General features: G+C 38.1%; 1 protein-coding gene across 1 annotated transcript in view; it reads left to right on the top strand.

Moving 5' to 3' along the window:
* TMC2 (transmembrane channel like 2) overlaps positions 1 to 26513 on the top strand; it is a 160339-nt gene that overhangs the window by 133390 nt on the left and 436 nt on the right. Inside the window, exons 14-19 of the mRNA XM_087894129.1 lie at positions 9823 to 9951; positions 10673 to 10740; positions 11958 to 12197; positions 22796 to 22921; positions 24088 to 24166; positions 26014 to 26128. Of these exons, the coding sequence (XP_087750255.1) occupies positions 9823 to 9951; positions 10673 to 10740; positions 11958 to 12197; positions 22796 to 22921; positions 24088 to 24166; positions 26014 to 26128 (757 nt within the window). The remainder of the gene's footprint in view (positions 1 to 9822; positions 9952 to 10672; positions 10741 to 11957; positions 12198 to 22795; positions 22922 to 24087; positions 24167 to 26013; positions 26129 to 26513) is intronic.

Below are 26513 nucleotides of genomic sequence, written 5' to 3'. Positions count from 1 at the left end.
AGAATTTTAAATTGTTAGAGGGAAAAAAAGAGTTAAAGCAATGAAAAGAAAATGCCTTCAGCCTAGTTTGTCTGGCCAACAAAATAGGGTGAAGAGAACTTTGTTCACTTTTTTCCCATTCCCCCTCTATACCTTTAAGAAAAGCCCAATGTTTTGAGGGAATGTTTTAAGTTCATTACAAGAAAAGATTCATTCTTACTTACATTTACTGTATGTGTTTAAGTGGTTTTATCTGTCAGTCCTTTTCCTGAAGTATGTGAATCCAGCTCCTTTTTCTCATCTGTGATGTTCCCATTTTATTGTAACTGGTTTATCTGTTTAACAACTGCAGTGCTGAGGTTTTTTTCTCAAACTCTGCCTGCAAGTTATCTAGCCACCACCACTCCACCTCTCCATCTCTTATCCCAGCGGTTCTCAACCTGGGGGTCGCGACCCCTTTGGGGGTCGAATGGCCATTTCACAGGGGCCGCCAAAGCCCTCTCTCGCCCCCCACGCCTTCACTCACCCTCACTCTCTGCTCTGTTGGATCACTGGCCGTTCGCTTACCCTGCCCACTCCCAATCTATTGCTGCCTCCTGAGTCCCAGCTGATGGCTAGAGGAAAAAAAACTGTTTAAATTCTTGCCACGGGGCTTCAAAGGGCCACCCTATAGCCAGTGGTGGGATTCTGCCGGTTCCACCCCTCCCCTTGCCCCGCCCTTCCGCACCACTATTTATTGCCAATAAATAGTGGTGGGTGAGGGGCAGGCGAGCCAGCAATTTAACAAATGGTTCGGTGTTTTTTTGTAATTTTATTGGCCCACGGAGCTTCAGCATAGGTTAATTAGCCCTTGATTAGATTGGCTCCCGACTCTCAGCTGATTTACTCTCAGCTGTTTTGCTCAGGGCTCTGCTGCTTGCTGGAGTAGATTTTTTTTCCCCTAGCTACGCTGAAAAATGAAACTGAAAGTAAAGCAGGCTGTTGGCTTTGCTGTTGCTGCAACATTGGAAAATTAGGCAGGCAGATTTCTTTTCTTTTTCCTCACCAAAAAAGGTAGGTGCAAACAATGGGAAATTTAGGGAAAAAGAGGAGAGTTCAAGATTTTAAAACACAAAAGAAAAAAAGCTCTATTTAACTAGGAATTGTAATAATTGAGATAGTATTAATTGTATATTTCTGAAAGCAGAAATGGTTAAGTTGTGGTTTGGAGGAATATATGGGGGAAATTATTTGGTTTATTATTATTGGTAAATATAATTAATTGATTTGTAAGAAATTGGATTGCATGGAAATAATTGGAATATTCATGTTCATATTGATTAATATACAAAAAAGGTAGTTATATAACTAATTGATTTATATTAAAATGTTGAATTTATATTAAACAACTGTAATATTACATAATTAACCAATGTGAGGATGGATATAAAAATATATGACAATGGGAAGGGGTATAATATAGAATAGAAGGGAAAAATTGGATTTGATTAAGATTAGAGATGAGGATGAAGGGTAATATTGGTTTTTTACAAAAATAGATGAGGAATAAATATGGCAAAAAGGAAATATAGAAATTGTAAATTTAATTGAAATGTTTAACACTTCAACAGTTTAACACTGTTTAAATTTGTGAACCGGCCAAATACTCTGTTCAAAGAAAATACATTGTATGTTTGTATATGTGTTTCTAATTATTGTTATTTATTCATATTTGTTCTCTTTTATTCTTTAAAGTTTAACAATTCATTCTTTATCTTAATATCTTTATATTTGTTTGGGGTTGGCTTTCTTCCCTTTCATCTTTTTTATTGTACAGCAATCTTTCTCCTCAAACCTACCACCTCTCTCTTTTCTTTCCTTCTTACTTTCTCTTCCTCCCCCTCTTCTTCTCCTCCCTACTTCCTCTTCCTTTCTCCTTCTCCTCCTCTCTTCCTCCCTCTCTTACCCTCACTCCTACTCTAATTTCCCTTCTCTTCCTTCATTCCTCTCTATTGCTGTATCCTTTTATGCATATGGACTACTCAGAGGGCTGAAAAAGTTATTTTTGACTGGTCCTCACACTTTTGACCAGTCCTCGAAGTTACGACTGTCCTCACATTTTACGTTTTTGCCCTATCTTGTCACCATGGTGAAGAGAAGCGGTTGTGAAATGAGTGACACGGTTGTTAAGAATGCTACAATGGGCATAAATGATGACCAGTCATAACTGCGAAGACCGGTCAAAAGTGCGAGGACCTGTCAGAAATCACTTTTTTCAGCCCTCTGGGTAGTCCTTTTGTGCACATGGACTACTCAGAGGGCTGAAAAAGTTATTTTTGACTGGTCCTCGCACTTTTGACCAGATCTCGAATTTACGACTATCCTCACAGTTTACGTTTTTTGCCCTATCTTATCACCATGGTGAAAAGAAGCAGTTGTGAAATGAGTGACATGGTTGTTAAGAATGCTGCACGGGCATAAATGTGAGGATGGTCATAAGTGTGAGGACCAGTCAAAAGTGCAAGGACCTGTCAGAAATGATTTTTTTCAGCCCTCTGAGTAGTCCCTATACACATAGCCATGGCCACCCGGTCACATGACCAGCTAGCCATGCCCACCCAGTCACATGACCCCCAAGCCATGCCCACAAAATAAGCCACGCCCACAGAACCAGTAGTAAAAAAATGTAGAACCCACCCCTGGTTGGGGGTCACCACAACATGAGGAACTGTATTAAAGGATCGCGGCATTAGGAAGGTTGAGAACTACTGTCTTATCCTCTAACAATGCCTTTTCTGGGAGGGTCACCCACAAAAGGGAAGGGGGCAGGGGTGAAATCTAAAAATTTTTGCTACCGGTTCTGTGGGTGTGGCTTAATTAGTGGGCGTGGCTTGGTGGTAAGGTGACTGGGTGGGCATGGATTGTTGGTCAGGTGGGCGTGATCAAGTTGATGTCACTTCTTTGCCCTTTTTTAACCTACAAAACACAACACAACACAACTGGCTCACCCACAATGTAAAAGCAGCTGTGCTAGACCCAAAATGGCCCCTGCAACAAGCAGGAACCTCACACAGCATAAAAAGTCAAAAAAACCAACTTTCACACTTTACACACACACAACACAACACAACACAACTGGCTCACCCACAATGTAAAAGCAGCTGTGCTAGACCCAAAATGGCCCCTGCAACAAGCAGGAACCTCACACAGGCACAAAAAATCCAAAAAACCAACTTTCACACTTTACACACACAAAATCCCACATACAGTTTTGTGAGATTTTGTGTTTGTATAGTTAGAGTGAAACACTGCAGAAACACACAAAATCTCAGAAAGCTGCACAAATATTATTTTATTTTATTTTTATTTTTATATAATAGCAGCTAAATTTAAAACTTCCTAAATTTTAAATGGCTAGGTCTAAAAAAAGAACAACTAAGAAAATCCCCAATTAACTATTTTTTTAAAGCTCCCAAAGGGGAAAAAAGCTTACCCAATTGAAGGGACAAGGCAGGCAGGCAGATAGAGCTGCTCACCGATGAGCTTGATTGCAGGCAGGGAGATTCAGTTGGTTGCTGATGCAATGGATTGCAGGGATTACAGCAAGTGAAGCAAGGCAGGCGTTGCTCGGTCTGAAGAGCAAATGTAAGCAAGCTGGAGGCTGGGGGGGCGGGGGGGAGGGATTTTTGCTACCGGTTCTCCGAACTGCCCGCCACCATCGCTACCTACTCCGAACCAGGAGCATTTCATCCCTGGAGGGGGGGGCTGTTCTCATATTTTTCAACCCTGCACAGACAACTCCACAAAACAGATTACATTGATCCAGATGCTGCCTCCAGAAGAGATCCTCCATCCATTCAAATCAAGGAATTGGATTTGGATCCAGTCACCAAAAGAGTCATCGCAGCAATCAGAATGGAGCAGACTTTCCCAAGCCTTACTGACTGGCCTTATCACCAAGCCAAGCCTAACGCCACTCAGCAGACATGAAAGAGAAGACCCTGAGATGGATCAGTGAAGACTACATTTCCAGACGACAGTTGGAAAGACTAGGGGGGGAGGGAGGAAACTCATTGTAAGGTTTGTTTTCTTTGCTTCATTTACATTTTAATTAGACAGTGAAGTGATTCATGGAGGGATGGCACAGCAAATCCTGAACATCTTGGATGTCTGGGGGGAGGGAAATTTGTCTAGGATATTTATGTTGCCTATCTTGTAGGAGTAGCTGCATACACACACAGAGAGAGGAAGAGAGACACCATTTAGAATCAGACTGTGGTTATCCCCTTCACCCACCTCCACACAAAGTTTCTCCTAGGTTGGTTTTTGCTCTATGGCACTAAAGCCCAAGCAATTATATCTCCCTGCCAATTCTATGGGAGAGGGGACATGCCTTCTCAGGCAATTCTCTCACTGAAGAGGTAACAGAATTTTTATTCTGTTTTATTTTTAACTTTCTATATATTGGTAACGGGAAACAATAAAGAGAAGGGGAAGAAACACTGCCATCTAGTGGACTGAGACATTGTATTTCTTTTTGTTTCCTTTTTTAAATGTGGGGGGAAAAGTAGCAACTGTGTTACTCTTCAAGGTCAATGTACTAGTCTATGGATAAACGCTATAAGAACATCAAAGACTGTTCACAGGATTGTTTATACAGGTGCTCTGCTGGAAAAAAATATTGCTGAAAGGCGATTAGGATAACAGAGACACTGGAAAAGAGAGCTGCTAAGCCAAGCAAAAGCTGTTAAATTAAGTGAGACATAAGAAAGAGAATTTGATTGCTACACAGTTGTGGACTTTTAAATTAAATGAAAAGCTTTCCCCTCTTCATTCCTTTTCTTTTTTTTCTCATCCTTTGAACATTTTTATTTTTAAACTGTTATATATTTTTCCCCTTCTCTCACATTTTTTTTTCTTTTTCTTTTTTTCCTTTTACTCCTTTGCAATACACGTCTATCCAATTGGATTAAGGCACTTAAGAGCCTGAAGAAATCACTTTTTCCCCCTTTTTCTTTTTAATTAACTTTTTAACCAATATTTTTCTTTTCTCTCTTTATCTTTCTTTTTAATCTTTTTAATTTTTTTGTCTTTTTATTTTATATATATATATATATATATATATATATATTCCTCATTGACTGGAGATTTTTTATTTAAAGTTGTTTTTGACAAACTGGATACATGATTGGATTAGGGCACACAAGAGCCTGAAGATTGGTTTTTCTTCTTTTTGATTTTCTCTTCTTTTTTCTTTTTTCTCTCTTTTTTCCTTTTTCTTTTTCTCCCGCTGGCCCTTATTGGTCTTTTTGTTTGTTTGTTTGTTTTTAATTCCTTTCTTTTACAAATATGGATTAGGGTTGAGAAGAACCTGAAGATACTTTATTTTATTATTTTGATTTAGAATATCTACAGAAATGAGCAAAAAAGCAGCTGGTGTTAGTTCAGCGGGAACGACTCCTTCTTCATCACCAGCGGGAGGACAATGATCAATACAGGCAATGATGCAGCAGAAAAAGGAGACAGAATGTGAGCAAGAAAAAGATGCGATAATGCAGATGATCTTGCAAGGAATACAAGACATAAAATTAAAAATAGAAAACACAGATGAAAAAGTGGAGCATATGCAACAGATGATGAAGAAATATGAGGACAGACTTGAAAAAATTGAAGAAAAAGAGGAACAAAGAGACAAAAAAAATAGAGATATGGACAATAGATTAGAAGAAGTCGAACATGATAAAAGTGGCCTAGGATGGGAGATGGACAAATCAGAATTTTACCTAAGATTTCAAAATGTGGAAGAAGAAAAAGGAGAAAATTTGGCACAGAAAATGATATAAATTCTTGCAGGAGCTTTAGAAATCTCTGAGGAAAAAATGTTAGATGGTGTTGATGAGATGTACTGAGTATACACTAAATATGCAATGAGAAATAAATTACCAAGAGAAGTCCATATAAGATTCACTAAAAAATCAATTAAAACACAAATACTGCAGATTGCAAAAGAGAAAGCATTACAATACAAGGGAAAGGTGCTGAAGCAAATACCAAGAAGAGTAAGAGAATTGAGAAGAGAATATCAATTTCTGACAAAAATATTGCTCCAGAAAGGAGTGAATTATAGATGGCTGATACCAGAAGGTCTGGTGTTTACATGGCAAATGCAAAGATTTAAAATAGACACAATTGATAGAGCTAAAGCATTTTATATGGAATACTTAAGAGGAAAAGACGCTGAGCCAAGAAGGGAAGAGACACTGCTCCAATTACAAGAAGAGGATCTCCTGATGATGGGAAAGGAGGAGAGCACATTAGAAGGTGCAGTAGGAGGTGCCATAGAATACAAAGAACAGCGTGAATTGAGACCTAATAGATCAACAAAACCTACACATAAAGTATAAACTTGGAGGAGAAAAAAATTAATTACAATAAATATAAATGGACTTAACATAGCAACTAAAAGAAGAAAAGTATTTCACAAATTGGAGAAATTGAAAATGGATATAATTTGTTTACAAGAAGTGCATATTAAAAAACAACATGAATTACTTTTGGCACAGCCTAAACTAGGAAATTATTTGCTTCATTGCCACAATGTAAGAAAAGAGGAGTGGTGTTGTATATTAAGGATTACAATACCAGCGGAAAAAATTTACGAAGATGGAGAAGGACGAGTTCTGATTGTGGAAATGATAGATAATATGGGAAATATTATTAACAGCAATTTATACCCCAAGTGACAATCAAGAAGACTTCTACAGAAAACTACATACAAAGTTAATAGAGCTGGACTATGATAATATTTGTATGATGGGAGATTTTAATGGAATAGTAGATGAGAAAATGGACTACAATACACAAAAGACAATAAAACAAAATAGAAGAACCTTACCGAAATCTTTTTTTAAGATGATAGAGGAAATAAATTTAAAAGATATAGAGAGAGAAAGAAATGCAAAAAATAGACAATACACCTTTTATTCTAATAGACATTCATCATGGTCTAGAATAGATATGAAATGGATGACTTCGAATATAGAAGAAATAGTGATAGAGGCCAATACATGGGCAGACCACAATCCAATAATGGTGAGATGGAAAGGACAAAGAAGAAGATCTAGATGGACTTTAAATACTACAGTATTAAAAGAAAAGGATTTTCTACAGAAAATGGAGAAAGAATTAGCCTTCTTTTTCAAAGAAAACAGAAAAGAGGATACATCAGCGCAGAATCGGTGGGTATGCTATGAAAGCTTATGCCAGAGGCCTGATAATTGATTATGCAAGAAAAAGAAATATCAAGAAAAGACAAATAAATTGTTAGAAGATAACTACAAAAAATTCGAAAAAGAATTACAGAAGTTCCCACAAAGAAAAGATATTAAAATGAAAATGGATACAATTAAACATAAAATGGGATTAATAGAGAAAGAAGAACTAGCACAAAAAATTAAGAACGCTAAACAGAAATATTTTGAAGATGCTAATAAACCAGGCAGATGGCTAGCATATAAATTGAAAAAAGAGAGAGATTCAAGGAAAATATCACAACTAATAGATGAACAAGGACAAATTAGGTTTCGAAATGAGGAGAAGGAAAAAATTGTACAAAACTACTACAAAAAACTATACAAAAAGGAAAAGATAGAAGAGGAAAGTATTAAACAATATTTGCATAAGGCGAATTTATCCCAGATCCCAAAAGAAACTGAGATGATGTTAGAAGGAAATATAACGATGATGGAACTGACAGAAGCAATAAAAAAACAAAAAAGTGGGAAGGCGCCAGGCCCAGATGGACTACCGGCAGAATATTATAAAACCTTACAGGAACCACTGAGCCTCCCATTATTAGAAGTTATGAATGAAGTAATGTTAAAAAAGGAAATACCTAACTCATGGCTAGAAGCATATATTACACTCATTCCAAAAGAGGATACGGACCTACAACAAGTTAAGAACTACAGGCCTATATCTCTGCTAAATTCAGACTATAAAATCTTTGCTACAATATTAGCGGAAAGACTCAAAAGATATTTAAATAATTTTATACATTCAGATCAAAATGGTTTTTTGCCAAAAAGGCAGATTAGGGATAATTTGAGAATAATTTTGGACACCTTGGAATATTATGAGGCACATCCAGAAAGACAAATGGCTTTGATGTTTTTAGATGCACAGAAAGCCTTTGACAATGTGAATTGGCGATTCATGATATTACAATTGAAACAGATGAGCTTTGGAGAGAAATTTATTCAAGCCATAGAAGCTATATACCAGGCACTCTCAGCTTAACTTTCAGTCTTGCCACTAGTCAAATATTAGTTGTAAAACAATTATAAAAGCAGAATAAGTTTTGTAAGTAAATGATTCCAGCATTTCTCTTTCTTTCTTTCTTTCTCTCTTTCTTCACTTTCTCTTTCCTTTAATTATCAGTTCTCACCAGATATCCACCGTCTTGCTGTATCCTCACAATCTTCCTCTTTGTCGCCACCTTAATGATTAACTGTGTTGTCACTCACTCTCTCTCCACTGGGATTCTTTTAATCAGAAAAGGCAGGCTTCATTTTTCAAAACGATAATTAATCTTGTGGTTTTCGAAATAATCACATGAAATGACACCATCTGCTGTAAAAATCTTCTCCTCCCTGTACTCATTGGCTCATCACAGCCTCAGGCCCACCATAGCAAGCTGTCAGACACTTTCACGTTGGTTTGACAGGGATGTCCGTTCATGCAGTGAGTGATCACCCTTCACTTCACCACACTCCAGATTTCCCCTCTAGTCCACAATGCCCTCCAGGCCTTTTGCACCCCAAAGGGTCCCCAAAACGCAAAAAATTTGAGGTCAGCTAACAGAGACCTTTCTCTTCCCACCGCATTGCTGCGATATCGCCACCAGAACCCCACTCCAGCACCAGTCTTAGTTGTTCTTTGGTTGTCCCAGCTTTGCAGCAGCCATCTTTAACTGCCTCTTCTTCTTCTTGCCGTGGCTGAGAGGGAAAAAGAACCCTGGGTCAGACAGGAGAGCTGTGACTCTCCTCAACTTCACAGGGTGCCCCTCTTTGCTATACCACCCCTACAGGGTGGCTTTGGCTCCTCTCGGATCCCACAAATAGGGAGAAGTCAGCACAATGAATGCAGAAACCCATTCACTGTGTCTGCAATTGCCGTGACATAACCAGAAGTCTGCCAATTTAGAGATTTACAGTAATAAGCACAGCTTAGAAGCATTTTAAATCCAAATATGGTGCATTTTGTTTGGAAAGTAGGCTAATCAGGTCATCTAATTGTGGCCTTCATCACTGTAGTGAGATATTCTTTATTTCCATTAATTTATAGTTTTCTGACATTTTCTTCTACACACTACAATAATTACAGAATTATTGGTTTCCTTATAGTTGCCATGCCACTCTGCTGTAAGAAAAAGCCTTTTATAAAACATGTTGGGAGTTGGGAACAGACTGAAGTTGATTGGTGTGGTATTTTGATTTGTGATTTAGTGCTCCCTGTCAATATTATTACTACAAGGTTGGTTACACTATCAGTCATATGTTTAGATTGGATTTGGGATTTTTATCCACCTATTAAGTTCTTCCCTGGGATAGGCAAATGACGTTGTTTGATAGAGTTAACAGGATTTAAGCTGTTCCAAATAAAGCTGCCTTTTGCAATGGACTAATGGTAATTCTCCTCCTTCTCCTCCCCCATCTCCTCCTCTACTATTTCCCCCAATTTTTCCTCATTTTTATTCTCTCAGGCTTTCTTGTTTCTACCCTAACAAATTTATTCCATGTGAAATATAAAGGAAATTTTAGGTAACTGCTAAATAAATTGTTCTCAATTTTTGTTCTATTGCAGGAATTTGTGAGGCTTACCGTATCTGATATTCTTGTGGCATTTGTAACGATCCTAGTGGGAGATTTTCTTCGGGCTTGTTTTGTCAGATTTGTAAACTACTGCTGGTGCTGGGATCTCGAGGCTGGATTCGTAAGTCAACTATTTGCAGAGGAAGCACAGGATTCAATTTAGAATAGATTTAATCAAATGCTTTAAGCTGACCTTTTATATTTTTTCTGTCTTCTGGTGAAGTCTACAGGAAGTAAATTACATAATTCAACAGAAGCAACATCCCTTATCTTTCCCTTCTCAACTCATCAAGATGGCTAGTAACATTTTAAAAACTAAACTGTAACTCTTTTAAAAAGATAAAATGAGAATTTTAAAATATGCAAATATTAAAATGTTGATCAACTGGCCCAAATCCACCACTGAGCTTCTGTAGCTAAAGATGGACTAAAACTTGCATTTCCCTGCTCTTCATCCAACATCTGAACCATCTTAGCATACTTGCCCCCTTTTGTTACAGTTGATCCCCAATTAACATTCCTAACATCTCCACTTACAGGGTCTTATAAAACAGTGCTATAAAGCAGTGGTCACCAACTGGTGGTCCATGGACCACTGGTGGTCCGTGAGAAAATGTTGGTGTCTGCAGAAAAATTATTTGCATTTTTTATATTGCACTAAATACTATTTATCTTTTTAAAACATTCATATTAGTGGTCCATGGGATTTAAAATTATTAATTTAATGGTCCCTGAGGTCCAAAAGGTTGGTGACTCCTGCTATAAAGGATATCATATCAGGTTTTGGGGAAAGTTGAATGAGACTTATCAGCATTTACATCATATTTTTGTTTTCTCAACAGCCCTCATATGGAGAGTTTGATATTAGTGGTAATGTGCTAGGTTTGGTCTTCAATCAAGGAATGATCTGGTAAGATACTCTAGCATGTTAATATTGTTAGCCAGAGAAAATGTTAACTTTGTTACATCTTCACTGAACTGAGGGAAAATTGCTATGTATTCCATTTTTGTACTTCTTCACAGGTGCTGGAATATTCCGTATTTTTTAACACATTTTAAGTAGAACTAGGACATCTTACAGAATTTTGTGGGTTTTTTCTCATTTGAATTCATCTTCTTTCAGAAGCTGTAGGACCCCATGGGATATCAATATGCATATTAAATTGTTTCCTTTCAAGAAAACAGATCAAGTTTTCATGGGTTGCATAACTGCCATGAAGCTGATTCAGTTATATTATTCCCCCACACTGAAGTGTGGTAAATTCCATTTTAATTCTATTTTTATTGGTTAGGAAGAAAGTAGGAGATATCTTCTATATTTATATCTTCTTCCCTGTAATACACATTGAGATTTAGATTTTCATTCACTTTTCCCTTTTAACTTGGAAGACAAGTTAGAAGAGACATCCACAGAAATCAAGGAATCCTAATAGACCTATCAGTAACTTTTGAAATCACTGATCATTGTATCCTTCTGGTCTATCAGAACTGAATATTGGGGAGCACTGTCTTAAACTGGTTTTGCTCCTATTGATATATATCTTCCAGATATCTTCCATGTATCTTTGCTTTGTAGTGACTAGGTGATGGTAATTCTGAGATCTCAATGTTATTTCCCATACTATTTACAGTCTAGAAATAATCCCTGTGGTAGAACATAGATGTTCTGAATCAGCAACTGGAAAAAAACCCCCAGTAAATTCATGGTCTCTGGCAAATTCACAGTGCTAACTGCATTGATTCATTCACTTACTACATAATTGTATTTAGGAAGTGGCCCTATTTCTCTCTTTCACGGCACTTTATAGAATGGCAACAATGTCAGATAATAGGTAAGACTATTGAATAAGCTAATGAAGGTTGTTTTCCTTTTCTGCCACTGCTCAATGGACTGATGAGAAAGCATATTTTTGCAATCCAAAAAGCATTTTAATAAAAATTGATATTATAATGAAGACACTATATAGGTAAAGACCTATATTTTGATTCACTATATCTGGTTGATATGTATTATGGTTATCTTTTTGAAAGCAGGCAGTATCTTCATCATAAAAAGATTTTTTAATATTTCTCTTTCCCCTCTACCCTCTTCTTCATGCTCCCCCCCCCCCCAAAAAAAACTTATAGGATGGGATCCTTTTATGCCCCAGGACTTGTGGGGATCAACGTATTACGTTTATTAATCTCCATGTATTTCCAGACCTGGGCTGTTATGAGCAGCAATGTCCCCCATGAACGAGTGTTCAAAGCTTCTAAATCCAATAATTTTTACATGGGACTCTTGCTGTTGATTTTGTTCCTTAGTGTGTTACCAGTTGCATATACCGTAATGTCTCTGCCTCCTTCCTTTGACTGTGGACCATTCAGGTACTGAAATAATTTCTTCCTGATTCTTTTACTTGTTTGTTATTTTTCAATGAGAAGCCAAACTTTCAGGAAAAAGGACAAATTATGCAAATATAAATTTATATAAATTCCATACACTCCAGTAGCAATTATAAGAAATATTAGTGAAATATTTATGTAGCTATCTAAACTGATTAATCAAAAATCAAGAAATATATACTAAAATTGAAAAATTAAAATAATAATTCAAACTTATTTGTACGTACTATAATTTGTCTCTCATATGAATATCAAAATTCAAAGTAGATTTGACTTATAATAAACTACTTAGATGTAAATATCTGTGATACTTCATAATATATATTACTGTAATAATAATACTGTAATAATAATAATACTATATTATTATAGTATTAAATATTATAATACTTAATATATATTTAATACAGTATTATTATTTAATATAATATTAAATAATAATGCTGTAATAATATATATTACAGTATATATATATTACTGTTTTGTAACTGGAGAAAGCAGAAGTATTTGTTTTAATAATTGAATTTTAGAAGATGCTTCTTTCAAGTTTGCACATTAACAGCCAAGACTGAACACATCATCCATGTGGCTAATGGAATTAGTTTATAAAAACTGATAAACAAATATTGCTAATAGGAACGTTTTGTCCAGATAGCAGAAAATAATAACTTTGCTCTATTTTTTACTAAATTGCATTTTTACATTGTGTTTTCACCAATTTCTGTTGGGCTGTTGAAGTGAAATTGTTGCACTTCTAAAGTATTTATTTATTTGCTTGTTTGTTTATCTATCTATCCATATCCCACTTTTATTATTTTTACAAATAATTCAAATTGGCTAACATACCCAACATATCCTTCTCCTTTTATTTTCCTCTACAACATCCCTGTGACATGACTTGGAATGAGAAAGAATGACTGGCCCAAGATCACCAACTGGCTTTCATGGCTAAGGCAGGATTAGAACTCCTAGTCTCCCATTTTCTAGCCTGGTGCCTTTGCTATTAGACTTCGCAGTACTGTGTTAGACTGCCACTAATATTTGCCTGCCTGTCTTCTTCAGTCTGCTGTCCCTTTATAGGCTACGCAAATCCTTGTGCAGCAAGATTTTCAGGATAAGAAACATCTTTTTTGGGGGGAGGGAATCAAGTCTCTGAAGGATATAGCACTGTCTCCAGATTTTGGCAGGTATATTGTAGGGAGTTCAAGTAATTCCAACAGGGAATTAAGCGAGGAACCTATATTTCTGATAGCAGCTGCATTCCTGAAGTGACAATTCTTACGGATAAATTTGGGGATCCCTTATTTGGAGATAGATGTATGCATACTGTATTGTAGGAAAAGAAAATGATAAGAAAAAAGACTTTGGATAATATGGTTTAAGCTTGCTTAGTGACTGCAGATCCCTTCATGGATTACTGCCTTGTCGTGACAAAGGGGCTTGCATAGCTCAATGAAGCTATGAGCTATGCCATGCAGGGCCACCCAATATGGACAGGTCATAGCAGAGAGCTCTGACAAAATATGATCCACTGGAGAAGAAAATGGCAACCCACTCCAGTATCTTTGCCATGAAAACCCTATGGACAGTACCAAAAGGGAAAAAGATATGATGCCAGAAGTTGAGCCCCTCGGATCAGAAGGTGTCCAATATGTTACTGGGGAAGAGAGAGGGCTAGTACTAGTAGCGGCAGAAAGAGTGAAGCGACTGGGCCAAAACCGAAAGGACGCTTAGCTGTGGGTGCATCTGGTGGTGAAAGGAAAGTCCGATGCTGTAAAGATCTATTTTCCATAGGAACCTGGAATGTAAGATCCATGAATCAAGGCAAGCTGGACGTGGTCAAACAAGAGATGATAAGACTGAACATCGACATCTTAGGAATCAGCGAACTAAAATGGACAGGATGGGTGAATTTAATTAGATGACCATCAGGTATACTACTGCGGGCAAGAATCCCTCAGAAGAAATGGAGTAGCTTTCATAGTCAATAAAAGAGTAGGAAAAGCAATACTGGGATACAATCCCCAAAATGACAGAATGATCTCAGTTCAAATCCAAGGCAAACCATTCAATATCACAGTAGTCCAAGTCTATGCCCCAACCACTGGTGTTGAAGAGGATGAAATTAACCAGTTCTATGAAGTCCTTCAGCACCTTATAGAATTATCACCAAAAATGATGTCCTTATCATCATGGGGGATTGGAATGCTAAAGTAGGAAGCCAAAAGATAAGCGGAATAAACAGCCAAGTTTGGTCTTGGAGTACAAAATGAAGCAGGGCACAGTCTGATAGAATTTTGTCAAGAGAATACGATGGTAATAGCAAACATTCTTTTCCAGCAACCCAAGAGTTGACTCTACACATGGACATCACCAGATGGTCAACACAGAAATCAGATTGACTATGTGCTCTGCAGCCAAAGATGGAGAAGCTCTATACAGTCAGTAAAAACAAGACCATGACTGTGGTTCAGATCATAAGCTTTTTGTTGCAAAATGTAGGCTTAAATTGAAGAAAGTAGGGAAAAGCACTAGGCCGCTCAGGTATAAACTAAATCATATCCCTGATGAATATACAGTAGAGGTGACAAATAGATTTAAGGAATTAGATTTGATAGACAAAGTGCCTGAAGAACTATGGACGGATGTTCACAACATTGTACAAGAGGTAGCAACTAAAACCATCCCAAAGAAAAAGAAAGGCAAGAAAGCAAAATGGCTGTCTGAGGAAGCTTTACAAATAGCTGAGGCAAGAAGGGAAGTGAAAGGCAAGGGAGAAAGAGAAAGATATACCCAATTGAATGCAAAATTCCAGAGAATAGCTAGAAGAGATAAGAATGCCTTCTTAAACCAAGAAATAGAAGAAAACAATAATGCAAAGATGGGCATGATAAAGGACCAAAATGGCAGGGACCTAACAGAGGCAGAAGAGATTAAGAAGAGGTGGCAAAATTACAAAGAAGAACTATACAAGAATGAGTTTAACATCCCTGATAACCACGATGGGGTGGTCACTGACCTCGAGCCAGACATCCTAGAATGTGAAGTCAAATGGGCCTTAGGAAATCTGAGCAACAACAAAGCTAGTGGAGGTGACAGTATTTCAGCTGAGCTATTCAAAATCTTAAAAGACGATGCAGTAAAAGTGCTACGCTCAATTTGCCAGCAAGTTTGGAAAATTCAACAGTGGCCACAGGATTGGAAAAGGTCAGTTTACATTCCAATTCCAAAGAAATGCAATGCCAAAGAATGTTCAAACTATCGCACCATTGCACTCATTTCACTTACTAGTAAAGTTATGCTTAAAATCCTACAAGCTAGGTTCCAGCAGTATGTGGATCGAGAACTACCAGAAGTATAGGCAGGATTTTGAAGAGGCAGAGGAACTAGAGATCAAATTGCCAATATACACTGCATAATGGAGAAAGCTAGGGAGTTCCAGAAAAACATCTACTTTTGCTTCATTGACTATGCCAAAGCCTTTGACTGTGTGGATCACAACAAATTGTGGCAAGTTCTTATAGACATGGGAGTACCAGACCATCTTATTTGTCTCTTGAGAAACCTATATGCGGGTCAAGAAGTAACAGTGAGAATTGGACACGGAACTACTGATTGGTTCAAATTTGGGGAAGGAGTGAGGCAAGGCTATATACTGTCAGCCTGCCTACTTAAACTTATATGCACAGCACATCATGAGAAAGGTGGGGCTAGATGAATCAAAAATTGGAATTAAGATTGCCAGGAGAAATATCAACAACTTCAGATATGCAGATGATACCACTCTAATGGCAGAAAGTGAAGAGGAACTAAAGAGCCTCTTAATGTGGGTGAAGAAGGAGAGTGCAAAAGTTGGCTTGAAACTCAATATTAAGAAAACTAAAATCATGGCATCCGGCCCTCTCAATTCCTGGCAAATAGATGGAGAAGAAATGGAGGTAGTGACAGATTTTATTTTCCTGGGCTCCAAAATCACCGCAGATGGGGACTGCAGTCAAGAAATTAAAATATGCTTGCTCCTGCGGAGGAAAGCTATGGCAAATCTAGATAGCTTACTAAAAAGCAGAGACATCACTTTGCCAACAAAAGTGCATATAGTCAAGGCTATGGTTTTCCCAGTTGCAATGTATGGCTGTGAAAGTTGGACCATAAAAAAGGCTAAGTACCAAAGAATTGAGGCCTTTGAACTATGGTGCTGGAGAAGACTCCTGCGAGTCCCTTGGACTGCAAGGCGATCAAACCGGTCAGTCCTAGAGGAGATCAATCCTGACTCCTCTTTAGAAGGCCAGCTCCTGAAGATGAAACTCAAATACTTTGGCCACCCAATGAAAAAGAAGGACTCACTGGAGAAGAGCCTAATGCTGGGAACAATTGAAGGCAAAAGAAGGGGACGGCAGAGAATGAGGTGGCTGGATGCAGTCACTGAAGCAGTCAGTGTGAGCTTAAATGGATTCCGGGGGATGGTAGAGGACAGGAAGGCCTGGAGGAACGTTGTCCATGGGGTCACAATGGGTCAGACATGACTTCGTGACTAACAACAACAACACGTGACTGCAGAACAAATTATTGATGGATCAGACAGAACATTTGGTTTTGTAAAGAAGAAATGTTATTTTGAACAAGAGCATTGCTATGTGGCAATGTTTAGCTAAAAGGCAAAAAAATATAATGGTTCAACATATAGCCAAAACTACCAGGATGAGTTATAAAAATAAAAGTATTTTTTCAAACATTTCATTATTTGAAACTTCCTTATTCAGTCACAATAAATTATCATGAATGTAGACAGCAGAAGAATAATAGAAGCTGATTTGATCAGAGCCAGGACTACCATATGAATAAGAGTTTTGTACTTCCATTGTGAGTCAGTTTCTCTCAAATGGATCTGTAGGCCAGATTAATACGCCAGTGACCACTTATTTGATTTAATAACTCTTTCATGCTGCACCGCAAATACTGACTCAATCTGGGTCCAGCTCAGAACAAACTGTTCTTTTGATTTTTCTTTTGTTAATAAGGAACATAGCAGCAATGTCTTTTGATGAAGGAAGGATTGTATTAAGTTTCTTTGGATTGTATTAGATATGTTCTTGATCTTTAAAATTCCATTAGAACATATCTCCACCTGAAACCATATGCTGTCTGTTCTGTTAAAAAAAGTTGATGGCATATAATCAATTAGTAACTTTATGAAACATTAAATTCTTACTCCATTGGCATCCTTCAGTCTCAAGAGACTATGGTATCATGCTCTGGAAAGAGGTCCTAAAACAGCATCTAGTATGACTAAAAAGGCCAATTTGAGAGTGGCAATCCCTTCCACACTAAGGGCAGATACATTCTATCCCCTGCCCAGCCCCCAGATTTTGCTGGTTCCGGGGCTGCCTCTTTGCCTCAGCCTGCCGAACAAGTGTCACTTCGAATTGGAGATAGCCATGCTTTGTCTTTAGCCTCCAAGCTGAATGATCGGAGGTCAAGATTTCCCAGTTGTTAATGTCCATTCCCAGGGCCTTTAGGTCCCTCTGGCAGATATCCTTATATCGCAGCTGTGGTCTCCCTCTGAGGCACTTTCCCTGCACTAATTCTCCATACAAGAGATCTTTCAGAATCCGACCATCAGCCATTCTCATGACATGCCCCAGCCAGCGTAGATGTCGCTGTTTCAATAGTATATACAAGCTAGAAATTCCAGCACGTTCCAAGACTGTGCTGTTTGGAACTTTGTCCTGCCAGGTGATGCCAAGAATTCGTTGGAGACAGTGCATATGAAAGGTGTTCAACTTTCTCTCCTGCCGTGCATAAAGGGTCCAAGACTCACTACAGTACAAGAGTATGCTCAGGACACAGGCTCTATACACCTGGATCTTCGTATACTCTCTTTGTAAGTCTGGAAAATGTGGTGGCCGCTTTACCAATACATTTATTCAGCTCAGTATCTAAAGAGAGAGTGTCAGAGATAGATGAACCGAGGTACACAAAGTCATGGATGACCTCCAGTTCTTGTGCAGAGATTGTAATACACAGAGATGAATCCAAGTCCTGACCCATGACTTGTGTTTTTTTCAGGCTGATTGTTAGTCCAAAGTCTTGGCAGGCCTTGCTAAAACTGTCCATAAATTGTTGAAGGTCTTCAGCAGAGTGAGCAGTGACGGCAGCATCATCAACGAAAAGGAAATCCCGTAAGCATTTCAGCTGGACTTTAGACTTTGCTCTCAATCTAGAGAGATTAAAGAGTTTTCCGTCTGATCTGGTCCGGAGGTAAATACCCTCTGTTGCAGTTCCAAAAGCATGTTTCAACATGACAGCAAAAAAGATCCCGAATAAAGTTGGCACAAGGACAAAGCCCTGCTTCACTCCACTTCGAATATCAAAGGAATCTGAAGCTAAGCCATCAAAAACTACAGTGCCCTTCATTTCCTCATGAAAGGACCTGATGATGTTGAGCAGCTGCGGTGGACATCCAATCTTGGGGAGAATTTTATAAAGGTCGTCCCTGCTAACCAAGTCAAAAGCCTTCATAAGATCTATGAAGGCTACGAAAAATGGCTGTCTTTGTTCCCTGCATTTCTCCTGCAACTGTCTAAGGGAAAATACCATGTCAGTAGTGGACCTGTTGGCTCGAAATCCACACTGTGATTCTGGATAGACTCTCTCTGCAAGCACCTGAAGTCTCTTCAGTACGACACGGGCAAGCAGATTCCCTACAATGCTAAGAAGAGAGATGCCACGGTAGTTGTTACAGTCACCTCTGTCACCTTTGTTCTTGTACAGTGTGACAATATTTGCATCCTTCATGTCCTGTGGTACTCTACCTTCCCTCCAACAAAGACAGAAGATTTCATGCAGTTCAGTGGGAATGTTTTCTTTGCAGCACTTCAGAACTTCGGCAGGGATGTTATCTTTCCTGGGTGCCTTGCGAGAGGCAAGGGAATTCAGGGCTGCATTTAGTTCTTCTAAAGTTGGTTCACTGTCAAGCTCCTCCAAGACAGGCAGGTACTCAATGTTATTTAATGCTTCTTCAGTTACCACATTTTCTCTGGAATATAACTCAGAGTAGTGCTGTACCCAGCGTGCCATCTGCTGTGCTCGGTCCTGGATAACCTCAACTATAGCAGACTTCAGAGGGGCAGATTTCTTGGACCTAAAGCCTGCTTGATGCCATCATACATCCCCTTGATGTTGCCTGTGTCAGCTGCTAACTGGATCTGAGAGCAAAGCTGCAGCTAATAACCGTTAGCACATCTCCTGGCGGTCTTTTAGACTTTGCTACGAGCAGCTCGCAGAATCTGTAGGTTGCGCTCACTGGAACAGGCTTTATATGCAATTAGAGCTTTCCTTTTTTCCTCGATGGCTAGCATCAACTCCTCCGAATGGGCTTCAAACCAATCTGCTGTCTTTCTGATCTCCTTACCAAATACTGACATGGCGGTGTTATAAACAGCATTCTTGAAATATTCCCATCGTTCAGATGCATTTATTTCAGCTGGGCCTGGGACAGTTTCCTTGAGTGCTTGTGCAAATTCCTCCACTTTGCCCTGATTGCGGCTCTTGTTGATGTCAATTTGTGGTCTTCCTTCCTTCTTCAAGTGATGTAATCTCTTTGTTTGCAGTTTTATTCTGCTTCACACCAAGGAGTGGTCTGTATCGCAATCAGCACCCTGATAACTGTGTGTGATTGTAATATTGGGGAAGTTGGAGTGTCTGTTTGAGTGAGTGAATCATGTGACTGCAGGGAGTTCACCTCATGAATGAATCTGCTTGTTTCTAGGGGGAGGGGAGAGTGGCTGTTTGATTGAGTGTAAGTGGGAAGTCTTGTTAACTGTGTGTGTGGGAAAAACCAGTTAGATAGTATCCATTAGCCTTGGAAGGCAACTTATGTAGGAGAAGGAAAACTCTGATCTCAAACCTCCACTGCCTTGTGGCTATACCCATCTATGAGAAACTCTTCAGGAGTCAACCTCGAGGCAAAACCTGGAGCAGGAGTCCTGGAGTGAGGAGGAGTGCTAGATGAGTAAAACCTCTCTAAAAAAATCTTGGTCCAGCTGGCCCCTTTCCATGAGGGCTCCTTTCCAGGGTTACAGGAGAAGATGGTCAACTGTTTTGAAGGCAGAAGAGGGCTTTATGCCCCAATGGCAGATAAAATGGCAGAACCATCTTCTAGGAGAAGGGAAACTCTGATTACAAACCTCCACTGCCTTGTAGCTATATCTACTATTGGAAAAGGCTTCAGGAGTCAACCTCGAAGCAAAATCTGGAGCCGGAGTCCTGGAAGCAGTTTGTGACTGTGTACAATCACATTCTGGTAACTCCTATGGCACAGCTGGAACTAATCGTATCGGCTTTGCCGTTCCATTGGACTATTTCAGCGATGTGGAGAGGGGGAATTTGCTGCTTGGGTAACAGTCTATCCTCCATATTAGGCCTCGTGCTCTGGAGAGGACACTTCAGCTTTTTTTTTTAATTTGATTTATATGCCGCCCTTCTCTGGAGACTCAGGGCGGCTTACAATGCGTTAAGCAATAGCCTTCATCCTTTTGTATATTTATACAAAGTCAGCTTATTGCCCCCACAAACTGGGTCCTCAATTTACCTACCTTAGAAAGGATGGAAGGCTGAGTCAACCTTGAGCCTGATGAGATTCGATCTTACTTTAATTGCAGACAGCTGGTGTTAAATTACAGTGCTTCTGTCTGTTGAGCTATCCAGGCTCCAGCTTTGCATACAGCATTGAAACAACATGGGAAGTGGCAGTTTTTAATAAATAAGTCTTTTAAATAAGTCTTTGCTTGATTGGCGTAGAGCATGACGCCAGGGGCCACTTTCATTGGTGGGAAAGGTCATTGTACCTAATTGGGCTGCTACTGCCCACCTTAAGCTGGGCAGCCCCCAGCCAGTAAGGTGTTGCCCCACCACGGTCTGTTAACCTCACAGGGTGCATGGGATTTAGGGTCAAAACTGACAAGCAGATCAATAACTTTGTACCATGCAACAAACATAAGAAAACTTTAGCCCTAAAGTTGGGCACCTGGAATGTTCAATGACCCCCGGCCTTTCTGACGATTTACAAGAGATAGATGACATATGAAAGACAGCTGCCATTGACCTGGAGTTGAGCAGACTGCAGATGCCCTTCAAGAGACAAGACTGTTAGACTCGGGATCTATTAAGGAGAAAAACTTCTCATTCTTCTGGCAGGGAAAACCATCAAACAAGTCTAGGGAATATGGGGTTGACTTCGCGGTCAGAAACACCCTACTAGGATCCATTAATCCACCTGCTTCAGGAAGTGAAAGAATTCTGTCCTTGCAGCTCCACTCATCAACAGGGCTGGTTACTCTTATTAATGTCGCATTACTCTTATTAATGTCGCATATGCTTCGACATTAGCATCTTCAGTAGAATCCAAAGACAAATTCTACGACAATCTGGCTGCTACTATCAAGAAAATCCCTGAGAAAGAACCACTGTTTATCCTTGGCGATTTTAATGCCAGAGTTGGAGCTGATTATAGTTCTTGGCCCACTTGTTTAGGTCAGTTTGGCTTTGGAAAGATGAATGAAAATGGCCAACAACTGCTGGAGTTTTGCTGCTACTATGGTCTTTGCATTAGCAATACTTACTTTAAAACAAAGCCTCAACACAGAGTCTCTTGGAGACATCCAAGATCAAAGTATTGGTACCAGCTTGACTTGATTCTTACCAGGCGCTCCAACCTCCCCAATATTACTGCGTATTGAATGATTGGTAATAACATACAATCAGACCTTCACATCCTGACTTTCCAGTTGTATTGGGACTACAACTTCCAGAATTGTATTTGATACAAATGCTGGCTGGAAAGTCTAACGATTATAGTCAGAATTCACAAGAGTGATAAATTGGAGAAAAATATGAGCATTAACAATAACATAAATTCAGAATTAAGCAATTTCCCACACAAGTAGTCCTCGACTTACAAACATAATTGAGCCCAAAATTTATGTTGCTAAGTGAGACATATACTGAGTTTTGCCCCCATTTACAACTTTTCTTACCACAATTGCACCACAGAATCACTGCAATTGTTAAGTGAATCTGGCTTCCCCACTTGTCAGAAGGTTGCAAAAGGTGATCACATGACCCCAGTCATAACCGCAACCATCATAAATATGAGTCAGTTGACAAGCATTTGGATTTTGATTGCATAACCATTGAGTTGCTGCAATGGTTGTAAGTGTGAAAAACAGTCATAAGTCACTTTTTTCAGTGCCGTACCTTTGAACGGTCATTAAATGAACTGTTGTAAGTTGAGGATTACCTGTAATATCAATTTTTTTAAAAGAACATATTTTGCTGTTGTTTTCAAAATAATGTGTCATGAGATTGTCATTATTCATTTGTATGTATCTTAAATTTGCAAATTCAAAAATAAAAGAAGAAAAATATATTCAACTACTGGTATTTCTTTAAAAATAACAAACTGAAGCTGTTCAAGTAATATATTCTGAAAATACGTTGCATTAAGACTTTTTGTATGTCCTCTCTGAAGTTCGGTTCCTATCATTATACAGTCCTGTCCATTTATTTATTTCTTCTTCCAGTGGAAAAAAGAAAATGTATGATGTCATCCAAGAGACCATCGAATACGATTTCCCACCTCTTGTAGCCAAAGTCTTAGGTTATTTGGCAAATCCTGGACTAATTATAACTGCAGTGTTGCTTATGATGTAAGTTGCATTGACTGAGATTTTGGAGTGGGGGAATTGAAATCTTGTAGATAAGAATATATTAATAGGTTATCAATTAAAATTTGTCATGAGTTTTAAAAAATGTGTGCTGCATATGACAGCAAATAAAGTAAAATCCTTGTAAATAGATTAGGCAACTTTTCCAAAATTCTTAATCTGCCAAGTCCCAAATCCCTCTTCATGAATCCATTATACAAACTGTTGCTTCCCGTGTGATTAGCAAATTTATCTACATTTAGTACTTTAGCGATTTATCTACATTTAGTACTGACTGCATTCTTGAGATGAGAATCTTAGGAATACATTGTTCCCATTCTCTTGAATTTGATTGTGAATGAATTTGGTTCATTGTCTGGTAGTTCTACTTAACTTTAGAATAGATGCATTATTTATAACAGGTTCCAGTAATTATTGAAATAAAATTAGATTTAGAAACTAACCTAGCATTTAAAATGAACTTTCAAATAGTTAATGATTTCTCATACAACCCCTCTGAGGAGAGTTTATGAGCAGGGTTTATTTTTTTAAGATAACCAGGTTAGCTTAAACAAAGTGGGGGTGCTTTTAAAGTGATTTCACTTTGCCTAGACAACTTCACAGTGAATCTTATAGTACCCATGTTTTTGTCTGAACAAGCCAATCAAGAACACTTGAAAACTCATTCCTATTTTGCATGGGCTTTAGTCTAGGGTCTATAAAAATGGCGAAACCCCCAGGTTTAGCATCTGCCAACTAGTGATTTTCAGGTTGTATGTAGCTATGTGTATTCATCACTGAGTCTGTAGAAGTTTATGGGTTAGTTAACATCAGTGTCTTTATCTACTATTTAAAACTATTAACTTTTCATCATAGAAAAGTTTTTTTAGGTGAAAGAACTTGGTAATTAAAAGTAAACCTAAGTCAAGGAATTGTTATAGCAGTTTTTATCTTATATCATAACCTCTTAAAAAGCAGCTTCTTTCTGGTCCAACTCTGACTGCAATAAAATATTGATTTTATTAATGAGAGGAGTAGCACAGATTTCATTATCATATAAGATTCTGGATATCACAAAGTTTGAGAATCCTTCTGTGTTTTAGTATTTTCTAAAAATCCTATAAGTTATCTCAGAGATGTTTTTTTAAATTTTAAATTTGATTTTACAGTCTTGCCATATATTACCTGAATGCTGTGGCTGAAGGATACAAACATGCCAATGCAGAGTTGAAAAAGAAAATGCAAATGGTATTTAGATTTGTTTAGATTTCATGTTACTTTAAATGTAAAAATAATCACATTTGCATTATTTGGATTTAAACAGCTATTTCATTTTTTCCAACACTATAGTTGAAAAAGTTATGTGTTCATTCATATGCTAACTGCAGCATCATGTGTTCTAATTAATTTCTTGTTAAAATCACAGCAGTTTCTCCAAAAATGACTTTTTAAAAAGATGTAATACATTCATACATGAATATTTAATATCTATAAAAGACTGTGTTTTATTTTTAATAGGCCTCTTACTTTATACACGAATCCTGGATTATTTTTTATCACTCTGAACATATAAAGCTACTTAGTATCAAGACATTTAGAGTAGAGGAGGGGTGAAATTCACTTACCTTCCGTACCGGTTTGCCAATGTGCATGCGCTGTGTACTCGCTCGCTCCGCTCACGTGCACCATCATCTGCACATGCACAAAGCCTTCTGCGCATATGCAGAGGCTTAAAATGTTACAAAAAAGCGACGTCATGATGTCTGCACAGATAAGTGGAGTCTCCTGCAGCCACTGTTACCAGATAGAACTGGCTGGATTTCACCCCTGGAGTAAACTTTGTATTTGAGATTGATATGTAACCTACCATTTAAACATTGACCAAATGAAAGTCTATGGTTCTATATAGTAATATGACTATTAAACAATTGTGAATGAATGGAAAAATTTTATTGTGCTCACTATTGTGTTTCTTATTTTAATATTTCTATAGACAAAATGGGAAAGAAAAATACAAGTTGAAACTCAACTAAATAAATATGTTCAAATTACAATACATCTAGAATACATTTCATATAATATGTATTCTAGGACATGGCTGGAATTAAATGTCAAAGGTACCCAATTAAATATCAAATGGACAGAGAAGATTTTTCTCAAATACCATAATTTTCGGAGTATAAGACGCACCAGAGTATAAGACCCAGCTTAGTTTTTTGGAAGGAAAATAGGGGGGGGGGGGAATCTGCCTATCAGTTATTCATCTGGCTAGCGTCCTTAGTCTGATCAGCTTCAGCACATTAGTTTGCTGGTTTTGAGCTCGTGCACTGTTTATCCCCTGCTTGGGGATAAAAAACAGCTTCTAAAGCACAGCTGTGAGGGAGCAGCAATGAGAAAAGCAGACAAAACTGGGAAGATAGCTTCACTCACTAGTGCCTCATTAGGGCTGGGAAAAAGCTTCTAAAGCACAGCTGAGAGTTGGAGGGAGCAGGCAAAACTCAGAAGATCACTTCACTCGCTAGCGCCTCATTAGGGCTGAAAAAAAGCTTCAAAAAAACTACATTCAAAGTATAAGACGCACCCAAATTTTCAGCCTCTTTGGGGGGGAGGGAGTGCATCTTATACTCTGAAAAATACAGTACTCCTTTCTACTTCCTCATAACATGTTAGATTGTCCTGTTTTAGTCTGAGTATTTTCAAAATTATAATATAAATTATAACTTCAGACTGATATGAGATTGAATGAGAGATCAAAGATAAATTCAGTTACAGCTCCATTTCAGCTGTAGGCACCAAGAGACTTTGAGTCTTACCACAGACATGAAAGCTGGCTGGGTAACTTTGGGCCAGTCACTCTCTGACAGCCAAATTGCCTCACAGGGTGGTTGTTGTAGGGAAAATAGGAAGAAAGAATATTAGATACGTTGAACATTTTATTAAAAATAATAAAAATCAATTGTCAGTTTTGTTCTGATTTTAAATTGCATTATCCACATAAAAGTCTCATCTTAAGTCTCAATTTTGACTAAATTAGATGTTACAGTTCTTCTTTCCAGATGAATCAGGTATCTCATGACATGTTTTTATTCGTACAGCAACGTGAAGATGATAAAAATAAGAATAAGCTTTCTGCCAATTCTGCAATGCAAGAACTAGAAGACTTCCCTACTCCATATGCAAAAAACATAGAAGGACCCAATGCAGCTAAAGGTAAAAATAGTGTCCAGAGTTCATACATATATTGCTTTGGGTGAGTTGATATAATAGGACAACTTTAGTTCCTCTAATATTGGCAGTGTTGTCCTCCCTAAATAAAAGACCAAATGTGCCATTGTTTAATTTCAAGGTCATCCTACATACCTAAGAGATCAATAGCCATCACAATGCTCAAATAGCTTTTCAATTAATTACTCTAAGCCGGTTTAGTTTAATCAATAATCAACATTTAACATTATGCCATGGTTTACAGCTTGTCTTGTAAGGTTCAGTGAAATACCAGAGTAGACTGAAGGTTATTAAACTTCAATCAAAATAAAAGTTGCCTTGCAGTACCATATTTGATTTGCAAACATTCAGAAATTATCAGACACCATAT

This window comes from Pantherophis guttatus, chromosome 4 (assembly GCF_059756535.1).
Source record: "Pantherophis guttatus breed Tessera chromosome 4, ASM5975653v1, whole genome shotgun sequence".
In the NCBI taxonomy this organism is placed as follows: domain Eukaryota; kingdom Metazoa; phylum Chordata; class Lepidosauria; order Squamata; family Colubridae; genus Pantherophis; species Pantherophis guttatus.
The sequence above is the reverse complement of the archived record's forward strand: the minus strand, read 5'-3'. Positions and strand labels throughout refer to the sequence as shown.